The following is a 20147-nucleotide window of genomic DNA, read 5'->3' on the forward strand; positions in this document are numbered from 1 at the left end:
GTAGCTAATATATTCTCTTTTAATTTTGCAGTTCTTTTGGTTCAAACCTCCAAACTAGTCTTTATGGGGTGGAAATCTTTTTTACGATTTTGGTATCTATAAGTGGCATGGTGCTATTTTTAATATATCTCAATACAAGGATACAGGTTTGTGTGATCAGCTTTTATATATATAGTCTTATTCTATTGAGGGATTCCTCAAATACTTTTATTTGAAGGACACCCTTTATGGTCCTCTATGAATTTTTTTTTTCAAAGATATAAACAATTTATTTTTCACATCTTCATTCTGACTGGTTATGGAATTAACGACATGCAGATGTCACAACAAAGGTCAAGTCAGCTTAAATTGAGACAGAAGATGCAGATGATGAATCTAGATATAGATTTATGGTTGCATAAAAACGGCCTTCATCATAAAAAGAATTTGAAGATGGACATCATGAAAAAATTACACCAAAAAGTTGAAGAAAACAAAGAAGTTGATGTGGAGAATATTCTCTCTTTTGTTCCTATTATACAGCAAAGAAGTATTATGCGGCTTCTCAGCTTGAATTTACTAAAAAAAGTAAGTACTTAATTTGTCTACCAAATTATGGAATATATATTTATTAATGGGATTTTTCATCATAACATAACATGCATGCGTTCGTATTCCTAGCTAGTATAAATTTATATCCCTTGCTAGATTAATTTATTCTCTTTGTTTTTTTTTTTATTGAATAAAATTAATATTATATAGGTCTCAATGCTGGAAAATATGAATGAAAACGTGTTGAAAGCAATCTGTGAGCATCTTAGGTTGGTGAAGTTTAGCGAAGACAAGTATATTGTTCGAGAGGGAGAACCACTTGATAAGATGCTCTTCATCACCCAAGGTACGGCATGGTCATACCCAACCCATGCAAGTGGTTCCTCAGCGATCAAGTGTCTTGTGAAAGGTGACTTCTACGGAGAAGAGCTTCTAAATTGGGCATCAAAATTGAGCTCTTTTTCTGAATTTCCCAAGTTAACCAGAATTGTCAAGGCCCATACGAAAGTTGAAGCATTTGCCATCAGAGCCAACAACTTGAACATTGTTGTCTCCACATTTTGGTGGCATTTTAGCAAGAGGCTCGGTCATATAGAGGAGTCCCAGTTGGAGAGGTGGCAACATCTGGCAGCTTGTAGCATACAAGCAAAATGGCGCCGTCGTCATGCAAGGCCTGTCTAGGACTAAGAATTGGATGCTACGGTGTTTACCCTCTCATGCCCGTCTCTTTCCTCATCTAAGAATTGGCTTCGGATTACTTCTCTTGTTTGTCATGTTTCGTAATGACATTTGTAATTGTCCAATTACTAAATATAATAAGTAAATGCCATTCTCTTGTCAAAAGCACTAGCTTCTGGTCACAATTTAATTAATTATGTGATACCTTGATTTCTATCATTCATCAACCTAAATGGTTTAAAGTGGCTCTAAATATTAAAAAAGTGCCACATTAATTGGATCTAAAACATTGATAAAATGCTGAGATGGGCTTAGCCAAATTAGCTAGCTCGGATGTGCTCTTCCCTCTACACTAAAGTTCGAATCCCCCCTCTACGTAGTTCGGATTAGTTTAATGTCAATTATAGCTTATATAAATAAATTTTTTTTTTTTAAAAAAAAAAAGGAAATAGTTAGATGCCTTTACTATTACCCTTCTCGAATTTTGTTAAGTTCACCTTCTACAGGGTTTACCAAATTGCCAATAGTAGTTTAGGGAAATTAAAAGAAAGGCCTACCTGAAAACAGAAAAAACACTTTAATTTGTAACTGTGACAGTTCGAGTTTTTGCGACTGTGTTTCAGTATTGGCTGCTGTTTTTGTGCCGTGCGAGTGACCTTTAGCGCCAAATAAACCGTTGCCAGGCGTGGGAAAACAGAGCTATACCTTGCCTTGGGCTTGGGGGCCTCGTTGTCGCCTTTGGCTTCAACTACTTTTGCTTCAGGGAACAGATAGCTTGCTGCCCAAGCTTACCTCCCAAAAAACAAGCCATATAGAGTGAGCTACCCGAGTGGAAAAGGTAAGAAAAGTCTTGGCTACGGAGGGAAGTAAGCAAGAAGTTCTGGTTGCGGGCTAACGTAACGGCTTTCAATCGTGTAGTTCAGTCTGGGCGTAAGGCCTATCTATAGTCCGGTAGCAACTGGTTCTGATACCATCGCTAAAAATAAGCGCACTTTCGAAATCTTATTCCCTCTTTGGAAACTAAACTAATTTCAGAAGTCACATCTCGAAATCTTATTCCTGCATGCATATTACAGGAAAACATAACCAAGTCTAGTACAAGTCATTACTTGGAGACAATTCAAATGCCCCATCTGTCAACACAGCGGGCAGGATGGAAAAAAAATTCCTCAAGCTGCCCCCTATAAAGGCAACTCTTTTTCTCTATTTGACATTCTACCAAACTTTTTGTATGCTAATCATTCCCCAATGCTTCCCTGTAAATTTGAAATGGTCCCTAAGCGTGCAAAAGCTGAAGCTGGAATATGCCATGCAACACGGGATGTTCAGAGGGCACCTTCAGCCATTTATATGATCTGCATGTAAGTGAAACTAAAGTTAAATACAATAAACACATGAATTACAACATGAATAAAGAATACTTATCGATTGATTCATACTCAATAAAAAGGATATGACAACTATGGGAATGATCTTCTTCTCTCTGAAACACCAGAATGTTCTTGCCACATAACTTATGTATTGTGAGAGGAGGGACCAATTCTTTTATATTGAAGAAACATTAACACTATCTCTCCTATTATCGATAGAGTAAGAGTTTAAACAAAACTAATATACTTAAATGATTGAGTCCTAGTTAATATAAACTAACCAAAGTCTATCAAAACTGAAAGTCTAACAATAACTAATAAACATAAATCCCATTATCTCATTTTAATATGATAATCATAACACGTGATTAGGCTAACTCACATAAGTCACCTTACACTGCAATGCATCCATCCAGCCGCTGTACCTAAAGTTGACAGCAATATTAGATAGAAACAAAAAAGGTCTTTCTAACTTCCATCCAAGTAGAAATAGAACCATTGAAAAATTAGACATAAATAATGCGATGTGAGGTGAATATCAGATGTTCCAATTTCCAAATCAGGAAAATGGCTCCACAAAATACAGAACCAGAGAGAGAGAGAGAGAGAGAGAGAGGAATCGGACTATGAGAACCATGAAGGATTAAACGAACATGTCAAAAGCATCCAATAAAAATTTCAAACCTTTCAACAACATGTACAAGACTTTTGTAAATAAGTCAGTCATTCTAGAAGTAATGCCATTACAGACACTTTTTTGTTTTTTCGTTTTTGTAGCCCAAACGGATGAAGTAGTCAGTTTTAGCCCAATAGCCCAGGCCCTTTTCTTTTATGAATAAGTTATTTTTGGGCTGGAAAAAGATTATTAGCAGGAAGCCCGAAGCCCGAAGCCCGATAAGCTAAAACCCTAGCCCCACCAAAACCCCTCTTTCTCTTCGGTTTGCTTTGTTTCTCATTGCTTCATCAGTCTCTGTTTCTGGAAAACCTGAAGATTAGAAATGGTCCGAAGCATCAAGAACCCTAAGAAAGCCAAGAGAAAGAACAAGGTCAGCTCCAATCCACTTCCATCGCCTTTAATTGTTTAATTACTTCAGTCAGTTGGGGTTTATCTTTCACCAATTCAATCGAATTGAATTCTTGTTTAGGGCTCAAAGAAAGGAGATGGGTCTTCTTCCTCTGCAATACCATCGATGCCTGCGAAGGTATGGCAACCAGGAGTGGACAAGTTGGAGGAAGGCGAAGAGCTCCAGTGTGACCCATCAGCTTACAATTCTCTCCATGCCTTCCATATTGGTTGGCCTTGTTTAAGGTTGCTCTGAATTTTATTTATTCTTCTTTTTGGTTGCCCAGAAATTGCAGGAAAGGCATAAAGTTTAAACTTTGAATTCTGGGTTTGAAGTGTTGGAGCTTGGTTAGCTGAACTTAGTATAACTAAGTTGAACTAAGCATACAGCTATTGCTTTTTATTGTTTTTTTGGCTGTTAATGTTTGGCTTTTTTAACGTCGGAAACTCTTATTGCTTACGCAGAGTATTGAATTATGTTTTAGAGGTTTCCAATTCACTGCTAAAAGTGAATTACTTTTGACAGCTTTGATATTGTACGAGATACATTGGGGTTGGTTCGGACAGAGTTCCCCCATACAGTGTATTTCGTTGCCGGGACTCAGGTGAGCTTTATCTTTTAAATTTCTGAATGATTTATCTCTCGCTTTTCTTTCACCCATACGATAGTGATGGTGAATACTCAAAACTTCTTGTTGCGCAGGCAGAGAAAGCTGCTTGGAACTCTCTTGGAATATTTAAAGTATCCAACATTTCTGGGAAAAAGCGCGAACCAGTGCCTGCCAAACCTGCAGATGAAGACTCTAATATGGATAGTGAGGATAGTGATAGTGACGAAGATAGCGATGATGAGGAGGCTGGTGGATCTGGCGCACCGGTTTTGCAGGCAATATTTTGTTACATCCCAGACATGATTCATCTCACCTTCATCTTGCTTAGTTTTGATCTCATCTATGTGCATATCCATGTTTCTTGTTCTCATGTGCAGTTGCACAAGGTAGCTCATGAAGGATGTGTTAATCGTATACGCGCCATGACACAAAATCCCCATATATGTGCATCTTGGGCAGATACTGGTCATGTGCAGGTCAGACTTTATATCCTTATATCCTGGATGAGTTCTTCATCAATTACAATTTATATAAATATGTACATATTTTGAGCATAAAGAATAGATTATGACTACAAGTTCCTTATATGGTTTAATAGAATAAACTCACAACTACATTAAATACAAGTTCCTCATAATAAACTGACACTTGAATGACCATTTAATTTTACTTTAAACATGGATTAATCCTGCTACTCTTGCAGGTTTGGGACTTCAGTTCTCATTTAAATGCTTTAGCAGAATCAGAGGCAGACGTTAGCCAGGGAGCTTCTTCAGTTTTTAACCAGGCTCCATTGGTTAAGTTTGGGCATAAAGATGAAGGGTTTGCTCTAGACTGGAGTCCACTTGTACCTGGAAGGCTTCTATCTGGTACTATTGTTAACTTAGTTTAATATCTTCTTTTTCTCTATCAAGGGTATTTAATAATATATTGCTTTTTTCATTGAAACTAATGATTTTTTTATGTTCTTGATTTTAAAAGGGGATTGCAAGAATTATATACATTTGTGGGAACCTACATCGGGTTCCACATGGAATGTTGATACTACTCCGTATATTGGACATACTTCAAGTGTGGAGGATCTGCAAGTATGTAGCTAAGATGGGAAGCTAAAGTTCGATCTGTTGTTATAAAGCATATAGTCAACCTTACAATCTAGTTAGAGTAGTTTTCCTTAATATTTTCTGATCCATTAGCGATACTTTTTTACCTTTTATCTTTGCAGTGGAGTCCTACTGAACCTGATGTATTTGCCTCTTGTTCTGTGGATGGGAACATAGCAATATGGGATATCCGTCTGGGAAAGTCACCAGCAACTTCTTTTAAGGCGCATGATGCAGATGTGAATGTTATTTCTTGGAATAGGTGCTTAAATCTTGAACATTAGTTGTTTTTGTTTGTTGTGATACATTTTGTGCTTCATATGATATGATGACCTTGGCACTGTTTTTCTTTTCTTAGGCTGGCTAGTTGTATGCTGGCATCTGGAAGTGATGATGGTACTTTTTCCATTCGCGATCTTAGATTGCTTAAGGTATGCCTTGTTGAAACTTCCGCATCCGTACATTTTCTCTTGTAATTCATTTACTATGAGTATTAAATTGGGTTCAATTGTGCTTTTTTTAAGTTCATTGATAATCAACAACTAAAATTATTTATCCTCTTTCCTCTATTTGCACGTAGGAAGGAGATTCTGTAGTGGCACATTTTGAATACCATAAACACCCCATCACATCCATTGAGTGGAGTCCACATGAAGCCTCCACTTTGGCAGTGTCATCTTCTGACAATCAGCTAACGTAAGTAATATTTAAAGACCAGATTAGAGTGATAATCCTACATTAAAACCTAATACTTTCGTGCTTTCTATGCCTGAACTCAAAATATTTTGTCATTTGGCTTTCGCTACCAGAATATGGGATCTATCTTTGGAAAATGACGAGGAAGAGGAGGCAGAATTCAAAGCTAAAACAAAGGAGCAAGTGAATGCTCCAAAAGATTTACCTCCACAACTTCTTTTTGTCCATCAGGTAAACAGTTTTGACCGACTGTTCTATTCTAAAAACCCTCACTGTCACTTGTTCAGTCATTTAACTCATGGTTATTTATGGTAACAGGGACAAAAAGACCTCAAAGAACTTCATTGGCATGCCCAGATTCCTGGCATGCTCGTTTCAACTGCAGCAGATGGTTATAATATTCTGATGCCTTCAAACATACAGACTACCCTTCCCTCAGACCTCTGATGGTGCTTCAAAGTTGAAGTTTGTCAGTTTGCTTCGTGCACCGCCAAGTAGATATATTTCAGATCATGTTCCAATAGTATGATGAGAGCGTATGTACTGAAGCAATTACATGTTTGAAGTGACAGTTGTTTTGGTTTGTTTTTTTTTTCCTTCCCCTTTTTTGGGAGTTTCATTGGTGTATGGAACCTCTACAAATTTTGCCTAATGCCTGGAATTTCTTGATGATATCCTTTTTGGTATATTTGTCCAATGAGTTGATTATCTATAAGGGCAATATGGTTATGCATCTATTTGTTTACTGGGATTTTGTACGTATTTAATTAACAGTCGCGCAGAGGTGCAAGAAGAATTAACCGTGGTAAAACAATATAAACCCCAATTAATTTACTAATTTGCAGGTTACAACACATCAACAGTACTAGTGCGCCTGTTGAGGAATAACAATGTTAATATTCAGATGAAAATATGTCAAAAAATGGAGAAATAAAGAACAGATGAAATCAAGTTTGAAGAGAGTGGACATCAATGGAGAAATAGACATAATTCCTAACAAAAATTTTATATATATTTGGGGGGAATAATGAACATGAACATGAATCTATGATGGCTGTTGAGTTCTCAAGATTTTCTAAAAAGAAAAACATGACTCACAAAATTCAAAATTACAAGGGCTGTAAAAATAAGAGACTTGTATAGCTTTTGTCGTTATAAGCTGCCTCGTATGTGGCCCAAACCCCTCCATATGATTCTCTTTGACAACATTTTTCAGGTACAAAGTAGCAATTCTTCATTCCAATGACGAGGAACTGAAACTGGCCAACCCATAACATCTACATAGCATATTTTTCATCACCAAAACTAGTTCTGTCAATTTTCTCTATGAATTGACAGGCTTTCCATTCAATTTAGGGAAAGGATCTTGCTTGCTTAAAACTACAACTTTGCTCTTGTGTGCAAAGTACCCCTTCACAAGATTTTTGTATATTAATATGGCCACTATGCACTCCACCTCATCGAGATCCATGGATATCTCAAGCCATTTCAATGCTTTGACAATTACTTCTAATTTCAGCTGATGAGCTTTGATCGGGTCCTTCTGCTTTTGGATAATGTAACTGCACGATGAGCATGTGGTAGTCATGAACTGAATCTTCGGAGTAATTCTACCATCAAACTTTAAAAAGTGGCACGGGAACTTACATTTTCTTTATTAATCTCTGGTAGACTTGGAGTTCTAGCTTCTCTAGGACAAGATAGACACCTGATCTCAAGAACCTGTTTTATTTTAACGGACTCAGTTTCCATCTTCCAGAAAATGATTTTTATCTATCTCAAGATTTTCAGAAAGAAAGCCAAGCATACCGATCTTCGTGTTCTTCAAGAGCATGCCGAAGAAGTCGGAGATCACCTCTTTTTAGAGCTTGTACAACATTCTTATACTGTGAAGGCAAGAAATTGTAAACTAGGATTTAGTCACAGCTTTGAAAAGGGGGGGAAATGGGCGTGGGGGCAGGCTAAGGTTTACACTCTTCTTCATTGAGAACACTGGTAAATAGATTTATGAAGCATCCAAGTAACATAAACTCATTTCGAATCATCAACCCCATTGAATAATTTCTCTTGTAGGTAAAGGAAATAACAAACAAATCAAAGGGAATGACAAACCTCAACCAGGTTATGCTTTTCCAGAAGCCAATCATTTGGTAAGATGCCGATTGAAAGCTTCACGGGTATCAAATATTTCAATATCATCCTATGCAAATACAAACAATTTAAAAATGAGTAGAAAATAATAGGATAGTACAAAATTTAATAAATCTCATGTTAGAACAAAATTTAATAAATCTCATGTTAGACTTCTTCTCACAAGATGTTTTATGACGAGTAAGAATATAAACCTAAAACGGCAGAAAATTAGAAGGATATTGATGTATACAACCATTTCTGTAAGAGATGTTGAATTTTAGATTCAGGTAACACCAACAGAATAGAAGTAAAATGATCATCCATCTGTCTTATCATGATAGATACTAGAATCAGTTTGGTCAATTATCAAAATCAAATTCTAGTATCAACATCATACAAATAAAAAGACGATTCAAGCCAAAGAATATAGAGGCACAACAACAATCATTTTCTCTACAAAGATACCCCATAAAGTCTATCATGCAGATGCAACATATATGCAACAAGCACACCTGAACCGAACCTTATATTTGCTTCACTCTGTGGATTGCAATGCCTCAAGGCATACGACAATTTATGATCGGCCTGCGAGGTGACAAAAGTCGATTTAGTCAATAGCACGGCTGAAGACAACCTAGATTTTTCAGTTGTAGAGCTTTCGCATGCATAGAAATAAGTGAATTCAGTATAGGATAAGACGCCCACTGATATCAAATCTATAATCTAATGACACATCTGCTGTGAGTGAATCTAATCCAATTTCATTATTTAAAACGACCATAAGACACAGGATGGAACTGCTCATTTCTCTATCAAGTGTCTCTAAATTCCAGAATTCAAGAATCCAGAGGGTGACCCCAAACCAAAACCAAAAACACCACTTAAATAACTTAATAAACAAGAAACTTGCACATTACTAACACCATGGAAATTAGGTTACTTACAGCAGGGAAATTTTCATTGAAAACTTCAAGGCGGCCTGTATAATACATGTAAGTGACCTGCATATCACAGTACAACAGTGAGAATAAAGATAAAAACTAGTTGCACAATTCAAAAGGGGGCAGGAAGAAGAAAAAAACAGGAAAGAAAATCACATCTGCTCAATCAAAGTCAATTCCGACCTTATCTCTCTTAGGGAATTCCTCAAAATCAAATATTCTTGCAGTTTCAATGCTCCTTATGACACTGCGGCAAAGGTGAACTGTACCAAGCTGCAGAGTAATAAAAGATAGTTCATCATAATGCAGCTCAGGTTCTGTGTGGTTTACTCAGAATGCAAAAGAGACCCTAATAGCTAATTCAGATATATTTGAAAAGTATTAATAAATTCATAGCTGTGCATAAAATCTCACCTTAAAATAAACTTTAAACAACTGGCAAGTCACGTATAATGCTCCAACACGTTTTGGTCCTTTTCCCTAAAATGGATACAATAATGAAAGCGTTAGCAATATGGATTCATAAGGATAAACTATGACATTAGTTTTTAAATTTATAGTAGTATTTTTCACAAAAATCCAAGAAAAAAAATGCAAATGTTAATGTTATAGAAGCAGGAGTAAAACAATCGACTTTCATTCAGAGAGGAAAAACTACATACCAAAGTTTTAGTAAGAGAAGCGAAAGAAATTGAATATGAAAGTAAGAAATCTTACAGCAAGAACCCCAAAAACTTTCATAAGGAAAGAACCAGCTCCCTTCAACTTCTCCGGGGACTTTCCATTTGAAGCCAATTCCTTATCAGCCTACAAAGCCACACATAACAGTTTCACTTGAATCCTCTTCCCAAAATATCCACAACCAGTAATAAAATAAAGCACACATTTTGTGAAAGGTCAACAATAAAGCACATATTATTCTTTTCTTTTATTATAAGGGGAAAAAAAATAGAAAAGGGAAATTGGGGGTCTTACCCTCTCGGCTAGAACCCTAATTTCATAGGCTATAACATACAATGCTTGCAAAGCCCAGGCTGTGTCCCAGTTCCTAAACTCCTGAATAAAAGCACTGCACATCCACCACCACCACCAATAGTCAAATACCAATACCAGATATAAAATTACATACATATAACAGAATTCATCAAAATCAATCTAAAAGATGAATACTTTGCAGATTTTTCAAAGGCTTGGTAAGAATCAATGAAGCTCCCGACTCGGTAACTCTGAAAAGCACGGAACAGATGAACCAGAATTTCACCAAATTGAGTGTCGTTATCGGACTGTTTAATCAATCTATTGGCGTCCTGTCACACATAATAACAGCACTAATCAAAACCCTAAAATTCCAATTGAAACAAATACATATATAAATTCACATTCATGTAAATGCATGACCTGGAAGACGTTGAGGGCATCGGCAAGAGAGAGGATAGCGGGGTTGTTGGATGAGAGAGAGAGGAGCTGCTTGAGGGAAGCCCCGTCCTGGGTCGAAACAGCGTCAGAGAAGCGGTTGAGGTAGTCGTTGATTCTCCTGTGGGCCTCTCCCATGCTCAAGTACGCCATTTTTCTGCTCAAACTCCTCTCTCAGTAAGCAGACACCTTTATTTCTTGTTTGCTTGATTGTGTGAGAGTGAAGGGTCAAAACGACAAGTCGTTTTACGTATAATTGGAATATCCAACACCAATCCGTTGTCGTACATGCCTTCCTTCCAGCTCAAAGCAGGTCCACAGAAAAGTTGAAAACAATTAACAAGTCGTCTTCTTTGAAAGTTGAAAGCCAACTTCCACCAAACTGTCTGCAACAAGAAGACCAAACCTTTAACCCTTGCATCTTACTCAAGCCCCTCTCTTTCTCTTTCTCCATAGCTCAACAGCAAGACCCACATCACAAATTCTCCCATTCTTTGAACCCATTGAAGAAAAACCAGAAGAAATTAGCTGGTTTGTCGAAATGGGTTCGGATTCGTTGCCCATGAAACCCACACCGATCCCAACCCAAGATGAAGAGCTTCCAAACCCAGCTACGGCTCTGCTCTCTTTCAACACAGACTCATCCACCTCCTCACCTTCGACCTCATCCCCTTCTCACAAACCCAGCACCACCATCATCTTCATCTCTCTCTTGCTCATCACCTGCATAGCTCTCTCCGCTGCTATTGCTTTCGCTTTCCTCTTCTTCTCGTACCCATCAAAGGCCACAGCAACGCCCGCACACAACTCCACATCAGTCGAATCCAAGGCTCGGGCTTTTGCAAAACTTGACCATCCAGTGGTTCTATTAGTTTCCTCAGATGGGTTTCGATTCGGTTACCAATTCAAGACTCCGACGCCGAATATCGGTAGACTCATCGCCAATGGGACCGAGGCCGAGCAGGGTTTGATTCCTGTGTTCCCGACTCTAACATTTCCCAACCATTACTCAATTGTCACAGGTCTTTACCCTGCTTATCATGGAATAGTCAACAACCACTTTGTGGATCCGCACACAGGGGAGTTTTTCAACATGGGAAGCCACGAACCCAAGTGGTGGCTAGGTGAGCCCTTGTGGGAGACTGTGGTCAATCATGGTTTGAAGGCTGCCACTTATTTCTGGCCTGGTTCTGAGGTAAATAAAGGTTCTTGGACTTGCCCTGAAAAGCTTTGCATGCAGTATAATGGTTCTGTTCCTTTTGAGCAAAGGGTTGATACTGTTTTGAACTACTTCGATCTGCCTACTAGTGAAATTCCTGCGTTTATGACTCTGTATTTTGAGGACCCTGATCATCAGGGTCACCAGGTTGGGCCTGATGATCCTGAGATTACTGAAGCTGTTGCTAGAATTGATAGGATGATCGGGAGATTGATTGAAGGTTTAGAGAAAAGAGGGGTCTTTGAGGATGTTACTATAATTTTGGTGGGTGATCATGGGATGGTTGGTACTTGTGATAAAAAGCTAATTTACCTAGATGATTTGGCCTCTTGGATTGAAATTCCTGATAATTGGGTCCTGTCACATACTCCATTACTTGCTATTCGTCCGCCTTCAGGAATTGATCCTTCGAATGTTGTTGCTAAGATGAATGAAGGATTGAAATCGGGGAAAGTTGAGAATGGGAAGAATTTGAGAATGTATCTTAAGGAGGAGCTTCCTAGTAGGCTCCATTATGCAGCGAGTGATCGAATTCCGCCTATAATAGGGTTGGTTGAAGAGGGGTTTAAGGTAGAACAAAAGAGGACGAAGCGGAGAGAATGTGGAGGATCACATGGTTATGACAATGGTGTATTTTCCATGAGAACCATATTCGTTGGGCATGGTCCTCAGTTTGCAAGAGGTCGTAAGGTTCCTAGTTTTGAAAATGTCCACATATACAACTTGGTCACTAAAATTCTTAATATTCAGGGTGCTCCTAACAATGGATCTTTATCATTTTCAAAGTCTGTTCTTTTGCCTAGTGCTTAGTATCCACCCCCAAGCATATCCCAGGTGGAGTCATCTGGTTGAAGTTTGAGCGGTGGTTGGCGAATTCGGCTATCATGGAACCATATGATTATGTTTTGCAAGGTTATAAGGTCATGAATACAAAGATTATGAGGCTTTCGCAGAAAGGTGGCAGTTTACTTCCTGATCCATGAGCTCACTCTTTGCGACATGCTTAGTTTCAGGCAAGTGTGATGTACATTATTTGAAGCATGATGAAGCATAATAGAAGGTATTGTTCCATCTGTTTGCTTCATGTAATAGGAGCTACCATGAACAGGATCCAGCCTCTAAATGCTGAATTGTAATTTTTGTAACTTTGTAAAGAGACATCATCTGGTAGTATAAATTAGTGTTGTCTAAATATATGTAATTTTGAGTTCATATTAAAGAGTAATCCCTCCTTCAACCTCAATGGTTTGGGAATTCATCTCTAGACAGTTAAAAAAATCTGTGTTTGGCAGCACTTCTGCAATCTCTTAAATTCAAAGCAATCTTTCTTTTATTGCCTTTTGGGTTTCTTGAGGAACTTTCAAAGCAATCTTTATAATAGATCAATAGAGATTAGAGTTCTCTTATCGTAGTAACATCATGTCATTTTCTTTATTTTTTATTTTTTATTTTTTATTTTTGTTTTTGGGGTGTTTGGGTAAGCCGAATCTTAAGGCATCAGCCCAAAGGGCAGACCCTCTTTATGGCCCAAGTGGGCTAGATGGTTGGCGGCCTGGTTCTTCTCACGGCCTATTTAAAGTTCTGTTGACTTTTACAATTCTAGTGAATAATGCAAAACTCAATTACTTTTCCAAAATATTCCGCTTACTGAATATAAAATATCAACTCACTAGAAATCTTTATTTTTTCCCTAAAAAAAATTCTTAACTGAGAAAGAAACAACACGTTAATATAAAGAGAATTTTGAAGTTAAATACGAAATTAAACAATATTTTCATTTTAAATATTATAAAAATTTAGATTAAAAACCACTTGGAAAGTCAACAAAAACTAATATAAATATTACTAAAATGTAATGTTATTATGTCGTTTGTCACTTATGCAATCACAAAAACAGCCCTGACCCAACTTTTAATTATTACGTTCTTAAATTTGTGTGTTACCATATGTCCTAATAACTAAAAATTTATATGCACAAAACTGCAACTACAAAGCAGGATTATTTGTATTTTTTTTTATAATACAAAAGAAAACTAAATGAAAAGGAAAAATTATTATATATATTTTGAACCCTGTTAAAAAAGAAAAGTGTAGAATTTAAATAGAAAAACTCTAAATATATCCTTTTTCTTGAAAAAAAAAATTTATTGAAATTGGAAAGCAAGAAGTAGAATCAAAATCAACCAAAAACTTTTCATCAAAAAAATCAACAAAAAACTAACATCGTCTTCTGGTTCACACACAGAGCACTAGATACTATCACACACACACACACCTCCTCTTCTTTAAAGCCATGGCCTTTCTTCTTCGGCGACTTTGACCCTCACGTATATTTAGAGCTCACCCACCTCAGCTTTCTCAAAATCTTCAAAAGCTCTGTTATTTAATTATCTTTTTCTTTATATTTTCTCTTCTTTTCTTTTTTTTTCAAGTCAAATGGCCGATGTTTATCGATTACCATTCCATTCACTGCGTTTCTCTTCGTCTCTGCCCACCTCCTTCACCTCCTCCTTCAATTCTCTCCAACCGGGCCTCCCACCCAATCAAAACCCATATAAAAGGGTTTATCCTCTTTCATATTCGTCTGTTACTCGCGTTGCTTTCAGACCCAGAAAACAGTTGGTGCATTTCAAGGTAATTCTAACCATAACTGGTCATTTTCTTCCAATTATTTCTTATCTACTCAATATTTGCTTGAATTTGGAAGGACCCATTTTTTGGGATATTGTAATTGGGCCATATATTATAAGCCTTTGGGAAATTTGTTTGTGAATTGAATTCAATTACCAAGTTTTCTGCACATTATAAGTATTTTAGGGAAACTCATTTGTCTAAATTGTTTTGTTCAATTGCATTTCGGAGCTTTTTTTGCTTATCTGTTAAAGTTGAAATTTGGGTTAGCAAATTTTCAGTTTTTCAGTTTTTCTTCACTTCACCCAGAAAGGCCCACATTACTGCCAAGTTTTATGATTTAGATAGTCTAAAAAGGGAAGAGGAAAATCGATTGGAAATTATTTTTTGTTAGTTTTCCCGAAGTTTTGGACTAAGCTGATAATTACTGAATGTTTTATGGCTTCTCGTGTATTTGTTGTACCCTTTCCTGCATGCAGGTACAGGCAGCTGTTGCTGAAAAAGACAGAGACCAGCCAAAATGGTGGGAAAGAAGTGTTCCAAATATGGTTGACATTCATTCTACACAAGAATTTTTGAGTGCTTTAGGCCAAGCTGGTGATAGATTAGTTATTGTCGAATTCTATGGGACTTGGTGTGCTTCTTGCCGTGCATTATTTCCTAAGGTAATCTCCTTTGTCACTTGAACATTTCTTCATAATTTTGTTCCAGTTTTTAACTACTTGAAGAAATAAAAGTCAAGTCATCTTCATTCCTTCTAGTTACTTTCTGCTTAAAAAACTTTCGTATAGTTTCTGAGACAATAAATCCGTAGATGTTTGACTTTAAAACATGCCGCAAAGAAGGTAATGTTCATATGCGTATATGTGTAAATACATACATGTATACTAGGACTGGTGTCATTGAAACCTTTCCTGGTTTGCGCTTGCTAACTTGAACTGTAAGCCTTCAAGTTCATTGGAATGGTTTGATTCCAGATGTCAACTGTACCCAAGGAAGCAGTGGCATGTCTTGTTGGAGAACTCGGAACTAATTCTGGTCAGCTGAGTGTTTTCTTTGGTTGTTTCACTTTTTCCTGGTTATATTGCATGCCGCCTATGTTATAAATAAACAAGAAGTCACCCAGTTCAAACTGCTGTATATATGTTTTTGAGGAGGCGAGATGGCTTTACTACCCAAAGATTCAGCTTAAATGTCCAATGGAACATAAGAAGTCTTCAATGTTAAAAATTCATTTCGTAAAAATCTCCTCGAAACTACTTCACTTCAATGGAAACTTAGATAATGGTTGAATGTATCACACTTGATTTTATATAGTTGAGGTGCTGTGTTCCTGATATTGTTGTTTAATGCATGTGTCAGCTCTGCAGAACAGCTGAAGACCACCCTGAGATTTTATTCCTGAAAGTGAATTTTGACGAGAACAAGCCAATGTGCAAAAGTATGAACGTGAAGGTACTTCCCTATTTCCACTTTTATCGTGGAGCTGAGGGACAGCTTGAATCCTTTTCGTGTTCACTTGCTAAGGTACTTATTGAACTTCTGTTTTCTTTTCCTTTTTTTCTTTTTTGTGTCATCATTTAGGTTACCGGGAAGAATGTTGAATCTTATGATTTTTATAGTATCTCTTTTCTTTTTACACCTTAGAAAACTGGTTGTAACCTCTGAAGTACCTACTTTTTGAAAAATGGGAACCATAGTTTGCGTAAAACTCCAAATCTGATTAGTTTAGCTGAATAAAGGAGAATTAGTAAACTTGAATGGCATACTGTTGGAAACAATCATCTTCCATTATCTTCTTTTCATTGTGTTAGATTTATATGTGTGATGCAGGTGATGTGGATGCAGAAGTTTTAGAATTGCTCTAATGCTTTTAGGAAATTTCACATACATTTTTCATTTCAAATGACCTGATTGCGTCCATAATCTTATCAGTTCCAGAAGTTAAAGGATGCTATTGCATTACACAACACAGCTCGTTGCAGCATCGGCCCTCCAAAGGGAGTCGGAGATCTTATACTGGAACCTTCCTCAGTTCCAAAGGACAAGCCCTCGGAATCTGCTTCATCATAGAACTTCTTCAACTCAATCAATTGTATTTAAGAAAATCCGTCCATAGTATCAAACCCCACAATAGTCAGCTTGAGCTTGGTACTTGTGTTCTGTATATTTGCTCCCTCTCCCTACGCAAAACAACGCAAAGCACAAGTTGCTGTTCTGCCACATTCTTTGTCATTCTTATTCTGGATGTCATGTATTTACTTGAAAATTCTGTGGACAAAGACGTTCCAGGTTCATAATATATGATATGAGTGATTCTTTCTTTCTCCAAGTTTATAACAGCTGGACAATCAGGTTGAAGTTTGCTTATTTGGAAAATCATTTTCTCTATTTATCTTTCTCTCATCATCTCTTTAATCTGTTTATCTCTCTCTACTCGTCTTTATCATTTTTTTCTCTTGCTCAACTAAATAATAAAAACATTAAAAGATACAGTAAATATTTATTTAAAAAACAAAATAAATAAAGAGTGCTACTATTTCCATCCATTTCTTCTATTTCTCCACCTACCTTATCTTTTCACCCATCATATAAATTTGAAAAAATACAATCCTATCTTTCCACCCACCATAATTCCTAAAATACTCATTCATTATTAATTCAAGCGAAACCTATAATATTATGGCAAGAATATATATATATATATATATTTATAAATTGAAAAAACGTAAAAAATAATCCACCCCAACCCCACCTCCCCACAGCTACCCGTCATCCCTATGGAAAACAGCCCTCTCTGTAAGGTTGCACAAAAGTGATAATTGGAATTAGATTAAAATTGGAGTGAAAGAAGAGTGCATAGAAAGGCAACCAATTGGAAGCACAATTTGGAATTGCAGTCAGTTTGTGGTCTGATATCCAATAAAGACACTGAATATATATATATTCTGTCTAACCCACAATCAAAGAGCTATTGCCAGCAACCTTCTTCCCACCATATTAGCAATTAAGTTACCATTCAACTAATTTCTTCAACCATTTCTGCAGATTTGTTGTGGGCTTGTTAGATGGCATAAGATATTTAGGTGGGAAAATAGGACAGGTGGGTGGAAATAGCAGCATTCTAAATAAAAGGTAACTTTGTTTTGCGACGGGCACGTGCTAGTGTTTGTTTGGGCCTCATTTGGCTCCTTACCCAAACTTCAGTGAACGACATGCCATTGAAATTTTATATATGCTCTCTCTCTCTCTCTGCGCTATCTGCAACTGGTTTTCCCTTTCTTCTTCGACGGCTTGGCTGATTGAAATAGTTCGTTTGGCTGCCGAGAAAATTCAGGGAAAAAAAAAAAACCGAAAACTCAGTAATAAGAAAACCCTAGATTACGTATCCTCTTGTAGAGAATAAGGTTGCACAAAAGTGATAATTGGAATTAGATTAAAATTGGAGTGAAAGAAGAGTGCACAGAAAGGCAACCAATTGGAAGCACAATTTGGAATTGCAGTCAGTTTGTGGTCTGATATCCAATAAAGACACTGAAGATATATACTCTGTCTAACCCACAATCAAAGAGCTATTGTCAGCAACCTTCTTCCCACCATATTAGCAATTAAGTTACCATTCAACTAATTTCTTCAACCATTTCTGCAGATTTGTTGTGGGCTTGTTAGATGGCATAAGATATTTAGGTGGAAAAATAAGACAGGGTGAAAATAGCAGCATTCTAAATAAAAGGTAACTTTTTTTTGCGACGGGCACGTGTTAGTGTTTGTTTGGGCCTCATTTGGCTCCTTACCCAAACTCCAGTGAACGACATGCCGTTTTATATATGCTCTCTCTCTCTCCCTCTCTGCTATCTGCAACTGGTTTTCCCTTTCTTCTTCGACGGCTTGGCTGATTGAAATAGTTCGTTTGGCTGCCGAGAAAATTCGGGGAAAAAAAAAAAAAAAAACCGAAAACTCAGTAATAAGAAAACCCTAGATTACGTATCCTCTTGTAGAGAAACTGCAAAAATACCCATTTGTAGCTGAGCAAGAAATTCTGGTGGAAATGACGAGCTATGTATGGAGGAAATATGCAGACTATGTATACACAAAGTGGGAAAGAATGATTCTTTGGACCATGGTTGAGCCTTACAGCAGACCCAAATCGTTTACACCCTTGGTCACTATCTATGTAGCCGCTTTCTACACTGGGGTCGTTGGCTCTGCTATCACTGAGCAGCTATACAAGGTAATTACTTTGTTGTGTCTTCTATTTTTGTGATTTTATTTTATTAATATTACTGTTAATTTTCTGGGTTAATTTAGTGGGTCTAGACCAAAAATTTGTTTATGGGTTCTAGTTCTGGTGTTGTAGTTCAGAGGAAGAGAAAGTTGGATTCTTTTCTTTTTTTTCAACATCAAATGGTGCACAAAATAGACTTTTTGAATTTTCAAACCTGTTTGATTGAGCTCTGTCAAGTTGCTTATATCTCTAACGTTAGTGAGAACATGTCCTAAACTAGTATTATAAGAAATAGAGTAAATCCTGCACCGCAGTTCGGTTTCTTCTTAAATCTTTTTGTTGGACTGAAATCTGTTGTGAACTTTATGGGTTTGTTTGATTGATGTATAGTTTAGGAGAGGCCATTTGATAATGCTCATGGCATTGTTTCTCCAGCTTCAAGGTATATATTGTATGAGTTCATGCCTGTGGCATAGCTGAGAGGAGTGTCACTTTGTCAGACCTGTCAACAGGTTTGGAGCTGGAAGGAGCAGCATCGATGCCTAATTTCCTACACACTTTATTGATTAGGTCTATAGGTCTAGTTCACTTCACCGTCAGTAATTTATGGTTGTTGCCATATGCCTTTTAGTCGCAGAGCTGCAATCTAAAGAGAAACTAATTTGCTCTGATCATTGATAATATTCCCAGAGAACAGAGGAACAGGGCTGGGAAGATGCCCTATTTTTCAGTTCTGGCCTCAATAGGAGATTTCTTGTGGTTGTCAACAACCTACCATTAGATTTTTCTTTCATTTATTTATTTTCCTTTTGTATCTATTGAGTGATTGGCAAAGAATTCGGTCTCATTTCAGCTTTCTGTCAGATTACATCATTGGTGTCACAGAAGTGTTGGCGCCAACTCTTAATGTGCCTGCCAATGTCCCTTAGCTAATCTGGACTTGTCACTTGCTCGCTTATATATGATGATCTCCATTCTTATCCAAGCTCACTTCATTCTTTTTTAGGAAACTGGTTTAGTTTAATCTTTTTGAGATTAAGGTATCGATGAATTGGTTTAACTGGATATACATGTCTACTTATTTATCCAAAGTTCAATGGTGATAAATCTAGTCATACCAAATTTTGAAGACCTAAATAAAATCTGCACCTTTAAAATTGTGCAGGAGAAATACTGGGAGGATCATCCTGGCCAGGCAGTGCCTCTTATGAAGCCAAAGTTTTATGGAGGGCCGTGGAGGGTACAGCAAGGAGAGGTCCCAGCCAGTCAGTGACTGCCCTAGAAGAGTTGCAGAAATTGTTTCAAGAGTTTCTACCATTCTATGCGTTGTATTGGTTGATGAATATCAAAGGTTTATTATGCCAAGAAGAATTTGCTATTCCATGAAGAAAAAAAATGTAGAAAAATCCTTCATACATAATAAGAGAACTTGTCAAACTTCTCTTTATATGGAACTAATGGCACCGTCCAATTTCACTTTTTATTTTTAAATTTTCTGTATAAAACTACTTGTATGATTTTGTACATCTTTTG

The 20147-nt window shown here is 37.1% G+C and overlaps 6 protein-coding genes across 6 annotated transcripts; 5 read left to right on the plus strand and 1 right to left on the minus strand.

Moving 5' to 3' along the window:
• Window positions 1-759: 759 nt before the first annotated feature.
• On the plus strand, window positions 760-1212 carry LOC117635506 (cyclic nucleotide-gated ion channel 1-like). The gene has a single exon (XM_034369815.1). The coding sequence runs from the start codon at window positions 760-762 to the stop codon at window positions 1210-1212; it is 453 nt and encodes a 150-aa protein (XP_034225706.1).
• A 2229-nt stretch (window positions 1213-3441) lies between these two features.
• On the plus strand, window positions 3442-6744 carry LOC117634336 (glutamate-rich WD repeat-containing protein 1). The gene is made up of 12 exons (XM_034368406.1): window positions 3442-3625; window positions 3725-3888; window positions 4169-4247; window positions 4346-4528; window positions 4631-4729; window positions 4957-5122; window positions 5235-5341; window positions 5479-5618; window positions 5715-5787; window positions 5937-6052; window positions 6166-6283; window positions 6371-6744. Exons 1-12 carry the CDS (start codon window positions 3578-3580, stop codon window positions 6497-6499), a joined length of 1422 nt encoding a protein of 473 aa, XP_034224297.1. The 5' UTR covers window positions 3442-3577; the 3' UTR covers window positions 6500-6744.
• A 289-nt stretch (window positions 6745-7033) lies between these two features.
• Window positions 7034-10746, minus strand: LOC117636077 (enhanced ethylene response protein 5). The gene is made up of 12 exons (XM_034370518.1): window positions 10525-10746; window positions 10297-10433; window positions 10102-10195; window positions 9844-9933; window positions 9541-9606; window positions 9310-9399; window positions 9130-9186; window positions 8709-8770; window positions 8165-8252; window positions 7862-7938; window positions 7700-7774; window positions 7034-7614 (listed from the first exon to the last, which is right to left on the minus strand). Exons 1-12 carry the CDS (start codon window positions 10690-10692, stop codon window positions 7377-7379), a joined length of 1242 nt encoding a protein of 413 aa, XP_034226409.1. The 5' UTR covers window positions 10693-10746; the 3' UTR covers window positions 7034-7376.
• A 107-nt stretch (window positions 10747-10853) lies between these two features.
• Window positions 10854-13091, plus strand: LOC117635585 (ectonucleotide pyrophosphatase/phosphodiesterase family member 3). The gene has a single exon (XM_034369893.1). It carries the CDS (start codon window positions 11081-11083, stop codon window positions 12566-12568), a length of 1488 nt encoding a protein of 495 aa, XP_034225784.1. The 5' UTR covers window positions 10854-11080; the 3' UTR covers window positions 12569-13091.
• A 900-nt stretch (window positions 13092-13991) lies between these two features.
• On the plus strand, window positions 13992-16726 carry LOC117636067 (thioredoxin-like 2, chloroplastic). Its single transcript, XM_034370507.1, has 4 exons — window positions 13992-14392; window positions 14869-15054; window positions 15752-15916; window positions 16325-16726. The coding sequence occupies exons 1-4, from the start codon at window positions 14195-14197 to the stop codon at window positions 16460-16462; spliced, it is 687 nt and encodes a 228-aa protein (XP_034226398.1). The 5' UTR covers window positions 13992-14194; the 3' UTR covers window positions 16463-16726.
• A 1519-nt stretch (window positions 16727-18245) lies between these two features.
• On the plus strand, window positions 18246-20140 carry LOC117634529 (uncharacterized protein At4g29660). Its single transcript, XM_034368676.1, has 2 exons — window positions 18246-18620; window positions 19780-20140. The coding sequence occupies exons 1-2, from the start codon at window positions 18438-18440 to the stop codon at window positions 19885-19887; spliced, it is 291 nt and encodes a 96-aa protein (XP_034224567.1). The 5' UTR covers window positions 18246-18437; the 3' UTR covers window positions 19888-20140.
• The last annotated feature ends 7 nt before the right edge of the window (window positions 20141-20147 follow it).

The sequence above is a fragment of the Prunus dulcis genome, chromosome 7 (genome assembly GCF_902201215.1).
Source record: "Prunus dulcis chromosome 7, ALMONDv2, whole genome shotgun sequence".
Taxonomy (NCBI): Eukaryota; Viridiplantae; Streptophyta; class Magnoliopsida; order Rosales; family Rosaceae; genus Prunus; species Prunus dulcis.

Excerpts from the sequence above, each read along its gene's own strand:
- LOC117635506 (XM_034369815.1), top strand. The coding sequence starts at position 760 with ATGAATGAAAACGTGTTGAAAGCAATCTGTGAGCATCTTAGGTTGGTG.
- LOC117634336 (XM_034368406.1), top strand. The coding sequence starts at position 3,578 with ATGGTCCGAAGCATCAAGAACCCTAAGAAAGCCAAGAGAAAGAACAAG. Across the intron at positions 3,626-3,724 it reads AAGCCAAGAGAAAGAACAAG|GGCTCAAAGAAAGGAGATGG; the intron begins GTCAGCTCCAAT and ends ATTCTTGTTTAG. Across the intron at positions 4,529-4,630 it reads CTGGCGCACCGGTTTTGCAG|TTGCACAAGGTAGCTCATGA; the intron begins GCAATATTTTGT and ends TCTCATGTGCAG.
- LOC117636077 (XM_034370518.1), bottom strand. The coding sequence starts at position 10,692 with ATGGCGTACTTGAGCATGGGAGAGGCCCACAGGAGAATCAACGACTAC. Across the intron at positions 9,400-9,540 it reads TGTTTAAAGTTTATTTTAAG|CTTGGTACAGTTCACCTTTG; the intron begins GTGAGATTTTAT and ends ATTACTCTGCAG. Across the intron at positions 7,775-7,861 it reads CTTGAAGAACACGAAGATCG|GTTCTTGAGATCAGGTGTCT; the intron begins GTATGCTTGGCT and ends AAAATAAAACAG.
- LOC117635585 (XM_034369893.1), top strand. The coding sequence starts at position 11,081 with ATGGGTTCGGATTCGTTGCCCATGAAACCCACACCGATCCCAACCCAA.
- LOC117636067 (XM_034370507.1), top strand. The coding sequence starts at position 14,195 with ATGGCCGATGTTTATCGATTACCATTCCATTCACTGCGTTTCTCTTCG. Across the intron at positions 15,055-15,751 it reads GCCGTGCATTATTTCCTAAG|CTCTGCAGAACAGCTGAAGA; the intron begins GTAATCTCCTTT and ends TGCATGTGTCAG. Across the intron at positions 15,917-16,324 it reads TTTCGTGTTCACTTGCTAAG|TTCCAGAAGTTAAAGGATGC; the intron begins GTACTTATTGAA and ends TAATCTTATCAG.
- LOC117634529 (XM_034368676.1), top strand. The coding sequence starts at position 18,438 with ATGACGAGCTATGTATGGAGGAAATATGCAGACTATGTATACACAAAG. Across the intron at positions 18,621-19,779 it reads TCACTGAGCAGCTATACAAG|GAGAAATACTGGGAGGATCA; the intron begins GTAATTACTTTG and ends AAAATTGTGCAG.